This window comes from Anabas testudineus, chromosome 1 (assembly GCF_900324465.2).
Source record: "Anabas testudineus chromosome 1, fAnaTes1.2, whole genome shotgun sequence".
NCBI lineage: Eukaryota > Metazoa > Chordata > Actinopteri > Anabantiformes > Anabantidae > Anabas > Anabas testudineus.
Window position 1 is genome coordinate 10601154 of NC_046610.1, and position 10342 is coordinate 10611495.

Consider the following 10342-nt stretch of genomic DNA (forward strand, 5'->3'; position numbering starts at 1 on the left):
TTTGTGAGTCTGCATTAAATATTTAGCACAGTTAAATCTACAAAATACCTAGTCAGTTAGTAAAGCAGCATTGAGATGAACCTGGTAGAACAACAACTGAAGAAAGACGACAATGAAAACAAATGAAACATCGGGTTCTGTGTTCTTAATGGTCAAATTCACATTTATTTTCCAGCTTTCCTGTTCTTGCAGCAAAAGATTTCCTGAATTTCAAGTGAACATCTTACCACAATAATCCTGTGTTTACTGTTAGATCAAGTAATGTTAGTAACTGGTTTAAGAGGCTGTTAAATCAGTTAGTGACTAATGGCACACAGGTTTCAGTGCTGGCCGTCCATTTGTTTACATCTGAATCAGAGGTTGTGCGTCTACAGCTTGCTGCACTGCAGGCAGTTTGACTGGCATGCATCAGTGTGCATTAGCTGAAGTTAGACAGAGGCACAGTTTATGAGTCATTTACACTGTGGAAAGCAGGGAGATGATCCCAGTGCCCCTGATTAGCAGCAATGAAGGATGGTGTGTCACCATTTCAGATGGCAGGACTCTCAGTCTCTATGCACTGTACTTGCCTTGGGACACTCACAATATATGGATGTATCCTCACACTCTCACGCACACACACTTTCCCACTCTCTCTCTCTCTATGTCTCTCTCACACACACACACACACACACACACACACACACACACACACACACACACACACACACACACACACACACACACACACACCTTGGACAAGTCGTCTAAACAGCTGCACTGCAGACACGACGGTGGCGACACGCAGCCATCCTTGTAATCCCTCTAGGCAAACAAAGAATGATGGCCATTGTGTGTGTGGCTGTGTGTTCACACAATCCTCTCGGTTTTAATGTCTGATTTCAACCTGCCATGAAAACTGTCATTTGTGTACATCTGTGCCTGACTGAATTTCATCCGGCAACATGGCACGCTTAAGACACATCCCATTCTGACCACCCAGCCAGTCTCATCCAAACTGGCTCCACACCCTCTCTTGCTGCTTTCTTTCATTCCTCTCTTACTGTTACCTAATATCAAACTGTTACAGACATGTAGACAGCAGGAATCACTGAAATATCTCTGCTGAGAGAGCAGAGCAACAAGGCCAAGAGAACAGCCTGAAGGCTCAGGAGTGTGAGGGTAGTCAGGGCTTATGAAACAGCCTCCTTTTAAACAGCTGGGTCTGCTTATCTCCTGAAAAATTTAGCCTGAAAATGTTGCAGGCACTCTATTTGCTGTGCTGTGGAGCTATGCAACGTGTGCGACTGTTTGTGTGTGTGTGTGTGTGTCTCAATGCTTATCAATGCTTCCTGAGGGAACTGCATTTTAGGACTATGGACACATTATTCTAGTACGGTGTGCTGTCTTCTCACTTTCAGCCATTACTATTAACTACTTAGTCTGGCTATAAAACTTTGTTTTGTTTTGGACTGGATTCATCATTTTTATTGCATCTGAAATAAGAAGAAGCTGAATGTGCATTGTTTGGATGGATCCAATGAGAATACTGAAGTGAGCATGTTATAAAGCACCAGGGACAGTAAAATACTGTTATAGAGACTCTTATTTTTTTAATAAAAGTCCCTTTTTTTACTTCCACATCCTGTGATACAAACAACATCTGTGAGAAGAAAAACCTGCACACAGACAAGCATCCTAAAACCTTTAAACAGCCTCACTCCAAATGTTAATCCTGAAAGGCTAAAAGCACTTAACATTAAAGCAGTGGCAGAAAGATTAAAAATTCAACAATTAAGAAAGTCTGCCAGAAGCTCAAACATTAACTTAGAGCTACACTCTTGAAGGCACAATAAGCTGAAAATGTGTGCATGAAATTACAGGGATAATGGTTAACAACCAGTTGTAGCCTCCAAACCCGCTATCTGCTCTATGAAGGGACACTGAGAGAAAGCTCTTCAAATGTGCAGTCTGTATATGTGTGTGTTAAAACAAATGTTTTAAGAGCAAAGAGAGGCAAAGCATGATGAGGAATAAGTAAGGAAAAGTAATAATTTACTTTAAGTTTAGTCATTGTGGGTCTCGGGCCACCGACAAAGGGAAGCTGTGTGATCATCTCTTGGTTTTCTTCCTCCTCCAATAGACTAGTTGGGTTGTCCTCGGCTGATGGCTCTGAGAGGCCAGATGTAGGAACCTGGGGGCTGGAAAGAGTCATCCCACACTCTGTGGCTGCCTGAAGGACCCCAGGAACCTCCTGGACACGGTTGTACCATCGCAGCAGGTGGGGAAGTTGATGTAGAGTGCTCGCATTGTGAGCTTGGAGGCAACACTGTGAGAAACAGAAAGAGGAATGAAAAAGAGAAGAAAAAAAACAAGAACATATTGATTAATTGACTCGTCTGATGTGTCATCTCCAGTGGAGCGAGATGTCAGCTTCCACCAGAATTCCCTCATCACACTAGTGGAGAGACACACACACACACAAGGGGGAGGCAGGAAAAACATCAAAACAGCGCTGGCAGGTGGGGAGAGTACGAACACAAACACAGACATGATCACAGAAGCGGTGTCATTGTCTGTGTGACTGTGTGCGGAAGACAAAAGCAAAACTGAGGGACACAGGCAGAGGGGGAGAAGTGGCGCTGTGCAGTATGACAAGTGGGTGGAGTGGAAAGGATCCGTCGTGGCTGCATGTGTCGTGGACAGTGATGGCCGTTAAGAGGAGACACGCTAGGCTGAGTGTGAAACTGGAAACCACTGGAGCACAGCTGACTACTAAAAGCCTCATTGTGAGAACTTCAGTTCATTCCCACAGTCGAGGAATAGCTGGGAGACGGCTGAAGGGTGAAATGGAGGTTGGGACCCACTTCACTGCCCGACAGTGCGGCATTTCTGATCAATAACAATACACCGCTCAACTAAATAGCTGTGGCACTCTGTGGTCCCTGCAGTTCTTTTAATTTAATTTTAATTGCTACCAACTTTTCTGCTAAAATATGCAATCATTACTTGTAATGAATATTCAGAAACTGTGTGTGAGCTTTTTAAGTCCTTTAGAGGTGTTTTTTGAAGCTAAAAGTTTTAAGGTAAACATAACACTCCTCTTGATCTGTTGCAGAGAGAAAAGTGTTCCAAAAGTAAAGTAATTGAAATGCATTTCAACCTGCTGCATTTGAATAGAAACCCTACCAAACACTGTTATCACTCTTTGCCAGGTGGCTCTAGACCACCTTTGAGAGCAAAGCCTGTGCCAAGTCTGATGCAGTGAGTCTTCTGACTCAAGTTTCTGCCTGGATGGATGTGAAAGGAGCTGGGTGTACTGTCTGCTCACCCTGAGTAGAGTATCAAAGCCATAAGTCACGCATAATTTGACAAATTATCATATTAAATGCATTAAAAAGTCAAAAAACTACATGTTATGGTGGGTATGTAGCCTAAATGATACCACTGAGTTGCTGACATCAGACCTATTATGTGTGCTGCTATTTATGTTGTAAGGCTACACCAGATTGCTAATGGACATTTTTCTCAGGGTAAAATCTGTAAACGCCATTGTTTCTCAATGGCAATAAAAGAGCTTAACAGGGCACGCAAGCATGGATTAATTACAGACTCATCTAACAGGGGGGCCCCTCTGCTAGACCCTCTAAATAAGTGAAAGGTGTGTTATATTAATATTTCTTGTTTAAAGGGATGAAAAAAAAAAGTTATAAATTATCCCAATGGTATAAAAATTAACCAAAAGAGACAGAAAGCTATAGCAGGGATGAACTCTTTTACCTGTCCTTGCACAATTTTCATAATAATCCATGCACATGATCACTGTTATTAAACTAACATGTGCATATGATGCAACCTAATGGATCCAAATTAGGCATTACGCTGCAGTAATACAAGCAGGGGACTGAGCAGCAAGGGTTCATTCTTGACAATACTCGCAAATATAAATCCTAAACTCCAAGGCTCTTACCAGGTACTTATGGATGCATGGCAGTAGCACCACATCTGTCAGAGTGAAGTACAGTCCTTCAGCAAACACGTGCTCCAGCGGAGGCAGGTCCGTGGTCTTCACTTTCCTGATCTCAGAGTTCTCTCTAGTGGTCAAAGCTGGAATTGGATTCACAGAAAGCTTGGCTAAAGCGGCCCTGAGCTCAAGTTCATCACAGACCGGAGGTAACTGTGAAGATTTAGATTCCCAGTCCGTGTCACGCTGTCCATCAGCAGACTCATTCTTTTTATTCCGTCTCTGCTCTTGAAGTTTCTTCCTTCGTATTTTGTCATCATTGTGGACTCTCACGGGCTCTGCCAGCCTTTGCTCCAGGGTGAGGACGGGGAGAGGCAGCTGCTGATATTGATTTGTGGGATTTCGGAGGTGTTCTTCAACAGCAGAGGGAATGCCAATTTCACACAGTCTGGTCCACTTGCTCACCTGAGAGCGAGGGAAGCAGACGAGAAAAGGATTTTTAAAGATGACAGATTCAAAAGATTAAAGCTTTCATTTGAAACGCGTCACAAGACAATGCACTGTGTGATGTTTTACTGAGGAACATGAAGGCATGTAATACTTCTAACACTGTGGCAACAGCCCAGATTGGACTGAAATCTTTTGAGACCTTGGGAAATAAAAACAACGGCTTAAGCACAGTTTAAAATGTTATTAGTCAAAGAATTATTAGAGAATAGAGAATTACTGACTGACTACTCACAATCACCTGAAGTCCAAGCAACAGTGCTGCTTTATTTTAAAGAAACTACTAGTGAAGAACTAGAATTAGGACAAAGTGGTGAAGGAGTTGTACTGAACCATTTCAGATGCATGGCTGATGCATAGATAAAGAATCTAAGCTCTCTGCATCATCTTTGACCTTAGTAAAAGCCCAAACTAGTCATCTCACAGTGAAGTTGTTGTTGATACTACACGTCTTTAGCCATTTAAAGCTGCATTCTCTTGCATCCTGCAATTGATTCAGGAGAATGCAGCTGCAGCATCAGTTTACTGTTAATAAATGCCAGTCAATCAGGCACACTGTTTTGTGTCTTGTTTTCCACGAACCTCTGCACAGGCCTTCAGACACGTCTTCTTGAAGCCCAGCAGTGCTAGCACATCATTTCTTGAAGGGTCAGCGTCTAAGGTCTTGTTGATGATATATCTCAGGACCACTGCCAGTCCTGCCCTACACAGACGCCCAGTCTCATCCAAAACTGCAGGGAGGCGGCAGCCCCTCACCAGCTGGGGCAAAAACTCAGTCTGGGTCTCAGACACATCCAGACACTCTGGTATCTGACTCTTCAGGGACTGGGTGCTGGCAGGTTCGGTGGAGACCAGATAAAGTTTGAAAGACTTGCACTTACAGTAGGAGAGGAGGAACAGCACGATGGAGGTGTGGAGAGGGAGACAGGGCTCCTCATTATGGGAAGAAACTTCTAAATAGAGAGAGAGACGCCGCTGCGTTTCCTCCATGTGATTCATTGTAGATAAAGTCAACACTGAAATAAAAACAGAGGAAGCTTAACACGCTTTTTTATTATTATTTTGAACCCAGTGCATGAAATGGCATTGACAGATACTCACGACAGGTTAAGAAATGCGATCAGATCACCGGCTGCTTCAATGAAACCACGTTGTTATGGTACACTGTGCTAACCAGTGCTGCTTCTTCTCTCCCTGTGACAAATCCAACAAAGCCCCACAGCGCCATCTGCAGGCTGCTGTCAGAACGTACCAGTCAATATTAATGTTAATACACGTCACAGAAAGTGCACAAAAATAAACCTAATGAATGTTTAAACATGTGTACAATAAATAGAAAGAAATAACAATATAAATATTGTGAAAAGCAAATTTTGCTTAATAATAAGAAATAATGTGACACTACATGGAGTTCCACTTGTGCAGGGTCCGGACATATTTAACGGTTGCACCGCTGGAGAACGCGTCCTACCCGGTTGTCCGCCTCTTGTTACAGGAAGTGTTGCTCAATCGACAGTTGCGCATCAAAACGAAAATACCGGTTTAAGGCACAGCTTTTGTTGTTTTCTACCAGAAGCAGCGTGTGAGGTAATCTAACTAAAGTGAAAATATGAATATTTGAGCTTGGTTTTGTAAGTGACAGCCTATAAAAAGGCAAATTTAGCTACTGTACCGCGACTGCTCTGTTGTGATTCAACCGGACTAACTAACGTTAACAAAATAGTCTCATCTGTAAATCCAACACAGACAATCAGAGAAATATCGACAATTAGGACTTAATCCAGAGGTGTAAGGTATCGCATCTATGTAAATGATGTACATTCAGAAAAAGTTGAATTATAGGGCAAGTTGCTGTAACACACATAACTGAACTGAACTGAAAATGAAGAATCAGTGGTAACAGCCTGTGTGTCCCTTCAGACATTTACTTCTTCGTTTTTCTGTCATTCTGTTTTGTCTATTATTCCATCTCGTGTAGTTAATATTTCTTATTATTGTCTTCAATGCAAATGTCTCGCATATCAAACGGTGATGTATGAGTCGTAAACTGGGACCAAGCTTCACCAAAGAGAAACAGAGACAGTAACCACTAAATATTAAATCCCTCTTAAATGTTTCTTGTGAAGGGGAAATGTGTTTCCTTATTTAATGTTAAGAACACATATGCGAGAATAAACCTGCAGCCTGTGCATTGAGTAAGTAAGTGATTCCAGCCAAGAGACAGAAGATGCAAGACACTTTTTATCTGCAACAAATGCTTTGTAACAGGGTTGTACTGACTGTAGCAAGTAGAGAATGAGAATCTATTGTCAGTCCAAGTTAACACTGTAATACCTATGAATTCTGATTTTTATATTTCTGTAACATCTGTAACTGAAATTGTATTAGAGTGATCATAGCTATGGTATTTAATAAAGTTGTAAAGGAAGACTAAAACGCTCATTTTTGTACGATTCCCAGTGTTGACCATGGCTGGACCTGTCAGTCTGGAGCTGGATCCCATCTTCCTAAAAGGATTGAGTTACCTGCACTCCAAGAGTAAAGACTCTGCTGACAAGCTCAAAGCTCTGCTAGATGAGTCCCTTTCAAGAGGAAGTGACTCATGTTACCGTTCATTACAGAAGGTAAGTTCTTTACATTCATATTCACACTGGTTGGTTTTTCATTTACTCTGCACCCAACTTTGGTCAATTCTATTTCATGTTGGCTGGTATGTAATATGTACAACTAAATTCTAAACATTCTGTACTATTATTGTATTTTCTCAGGATATAGAAGTGTCCAAGGGGTCTGTGTCAAAACTGAGCATAATTAAACAGGACTCGAAGTCCTCCTCAAGTTCCTCGTCCTCCAGCAGTAGCAGTGGCAGTAGCAAATCCAGCTCAGAGAAGAGTAAGAAAGAGGGAGAGAAGAGACCTTCTGAGAAGGTATGGAATAAATGTTTTGCTTTAATCATTTTACAATTTGTGTTATAGAATTCTTTAGCATAACTCTGATCATTTTTGCCACAATTGCACACTCACAGGTGTGACAAATATCCAGTGTCACCCCAGTGAGGAAAATCAATCCAGAACCTCAAAATATCACTGTCAGTGTGGCTACCCTGGTCATTGCTTTGCATTTCTTTGGTCAGATACGTATTTTGATTTGGGAATATGTGTTGGGAATAAGTAGTACAGGTCATAATTTTGTGTTGTTATTTATGCTGCTGATGTCAGCATGCATTGTCTGAACTGACCTCTTTGTGTCTTTATAGCTCAGGGTTGATTTGGGTGATGTGGACCCTCCAAAAAAGCCTCGTTTGGAGAAACAAGAGAATCGTTCTTCTCCAATTACTGTTCAAACAAGCAAAGACCTGCTGCCAAACATAAATGACTATGATGAGACTAATGCTGACGATTTTGCCATGGAAATGGGCCTGGCTTGTGTGGTTTGCAGGTACACGTTAATTATAAGTAAACCAAGTGAATGCAATTTTTTTTATACTGCTGCATTTTCAAGTGTAGAAAATTCAACTTTGTGACCATCTTCTGTTTGTTTCTCTTGCTGTGTTCTTGTTTTGTTCACTATCTTTGTTGTCTTTCTTGATTACATAAGACAAATGACAGTGACCATGGGAAACCAGTTGGTTGAATGCCAGGAGTGCCATAATCTCTACCACCAGGATTGTCACAAGCCCCAGGTGACAGACAAAGAAGTTAATGATCCACGACTTGTGTGGTATTGTGCCCGCTGCACCAGGCAAATGAAACGTATGGTAAGGAAAATCAATTGTGTTTCAGTATCAACTTTGTAGCATGTCACCAAATGACTGAGGTATGCATAGACATATTAATGGGTCCTGGTGTTGTGTTTGTCTAAAAGTATGAGTTTTTGTTTGTCAACTAGGCCCAGAAACCTCCACAGAAGCCATCTCCTGCATCTGCATCGTCTGCTCCTGTTGTAAAGGACACACTGGTGAAAAAGACAGAGCTTAAATCTAAACCTGACACAGCCAGCACCTTCCAAGCCTTCAAAAGAACAGAAGTGAAGGTAGGTGTTAACTCATTATGGCTGTTACAATGTATTATGTCAAACATCAGTAGAACAGGGTATATTGTGATAAAGAAGCATCTTGCCAACCTGTTTGATGGCTATTTGCTGCTGGTCATCTCATATGTGCTCTGCCGTCACACTCAAGTCAAGCACAAACCAGGATTCTACTTCAAGTTATTACTGGTGGCAAGAGAGAGAAGATCAGCAACTGTCAAACAGTTCTAAAATGCAGACTGCATAAATCTCACCAGAGGAAAAGGAACAGAAAGTATACATTTATTGTTAAGGATTAGACCGCTGACTTCCTCTGCTGTGTTCCAGCACAGGATGCCTTTTCCCGGAGGGAAGGGGTTTGAAACTTTTCAGAGTAGTTTTACTTATTAGAGTTCACCATAAAGTTATTTTAGCAGCAAACATGCTTCCTTGTAGTGATTTGATTATGTTAATTCCAGCCACACTGGGAGTGAGAGCTTTGTCAGTTTTCAGTGTAAGTTGAGGCATTGGGTACCGTTGAGTAACTTTGCTGATTGACACATCTTGATAAATATGTATTTGCTCTATTACCCAGTGATCTGGAGATATGTTTACATGATGTGTAAGCTACAGAATAATTAATGTGCAACTAAAGGTGGATTATCCTGCTTGGCTTGCAGTGATACATTATTAACAAAATATGTACTTGTATTATTTATTTATTATTTATTATTATTATAATTTACCTTCATTTGAGATGTCATGAACCTCAAGCTTGCAAAGGTCACAGTAGTAGTAGAAACTTCAGACTTCAACAAATTGTTGTACATTATACATAGGATTTATCAATTTTATTTTATTTTTAATCAATGCTTGAGATTATTTTGTGGACATAAAGCCCCAGAAGTGTTTTTTCTAAAGTCTTAATACCAGAACCTTAAAAGATATTATTAGAAAATCTGTTGAATCTGTATTACACTGTGACAACTATCATTTAATTTTATGCAGGCATCCACAACATCAGCCAATCCCACCAGCAGCAGCTCCTCCTCCTCAAGCAGTGGTCTTACAGGCTGGGCAGCATTTGGCGCCAAGACAAGCCCTTCTCTTCCTGCCACTACCAAACTGGGTTCCTCTGGCCCGAGTGGGAGCAACAAGACCTTGGCAACCTCCTCTAGCCAGAAGCCTGTTGGGCTATCTGGGTTAGCTGGAAACAAGTCAGGACTTGGAAGTGCAAAAGTACCCGGAGGCAACAATGGAAACAGCTCTAGCCAGGTACCTCTGAAACCTCCTCCACCCCTGACAATGGGTAAGCAGCCACTTAACCGCTCATCGAGCGGTGAAAACCAAGGGAAAGGTTCTGCTCCATCAGGGGGCGGCTCCCCAAGTGGCTCCCAGGCAAATGCAGGAGGGAACGGAGGCAATAATGGAGGAGGAAATGGAAATAATGGGAATGGGTCAAAGGTGGCACCAGGAGACAAAGCGCCAACATCTCAAGAGTCTCAGCTTAACGCCATGAAACGTTTACAACTGGTGAAGAAGAAAGCAGCTCAGAAGAAAATGAAGAAATGAGAGAGGTAGAAACCAGACTGAGAAGGTCTGGGGGGAAACAAAATAAATGCTTAACCAGTGTGAAATTAGTGCCAGAACAGTATGTTTGTGTTGCAAGAGCATCTGTACATGGAGTAACACCATCTGGTCAAATACTTGAATCTAACTTTGTGAAAATGCTGCTGGACTCTGTTCCTCGTTCTATCCTAACAAATTGAACCATTGAAAAGTCAAAGTCATCATTAAATATTCCCTTTTTAAAACTGGCAGTAGCAGTCATTTTGTAGCATTTGGTGTTCGTGAATGAAAATCGTTATATGCTGCAGAGCAAAT

The 10342-nt window shown here is 41.7% G+C and overlaps 2 protein-coding genes across 2 annotated transcripts in view; one reads left to right on the forward strand and one right to left on the reverse strand.

Moving 5' to 3' along the window:
* gstcd (glutathione S-transferase, C-terminal domain containing) overlaps positions 1–5678 on the reverse strand; it is a 41787-nt gene extending 36109 nt beyond the window's left edge. The window contains exons 1-4 of the mRNA XM_026359748.1: positions 5552–5678; positions 5033–5466; positions 3950–4408; positions 2039–2308 (exon numbers count right to left, since the gene is read on the reverse strand). Of these exons, the coding sequence (XP_026215533.1) occupies positions 2039–2308; positions 3950–4408; positions 5033–5449 (1146 nt within the window). The 5' untranslated portion in view covers positions 5450–5466; positions 5552–5678. The remainder of the gene's footprint in view (positions 1–2038; positions 2309–3949; positions 4409–5032; positions 5467–5551) is intronic.
* A 227-nt stretch (positions 5679–5905) lies between these two features.
* Positions 5906–10271, forward strand: ints12 (integrator complex subunit 12). Its single transcript, XM_026359749.1, has 7 exons — positions 5906–6037; positions 6911–7074; positions 7219–7377; positions 7707–7888; positions 8048–8207; positions 8339–8482; positions 9467–10271. The coding sequence occupies exons 2-7, from the start codon at positions 6919–6921 to the stop codon at positions 10028–10030; spliced, it is 1365 nt and encodes a 454-aa protein (XP_026215534.1). The 5' UTR covers positions 5906–6037; positions 6911–6918; the 3' UTR covers positions 10031–10271.
* The last annotated feature ends 71 nt before the right edge of the window (positions 10272–10342 follow it).

Excerpts from the sequence above, each read along its gene's own strand:
- ints12 (XM_026359749.1), top strand. The coding sequence starts at position 6,919 with ATGGCTGGACCTGTCAGTCTGGAGCTGGATCCCATCTTCCTAAAAGGA. Across the intron at positions 7,378-7,706 it reads AGAAGAGACCTTCTGAGAAG|CTCAGGGTTGATTTGGGTGA; the intron begins GTATGGAATAAA and ends GTGTCTTTATAG. Across the intron at positions 8,483-9,466 it reads TCAAAAGAACAGAAGTGAAG|GCATCCACAACATCAGCCAA; the intron begins GTAGGTGTTAAC and ends AATTTTATGCAG.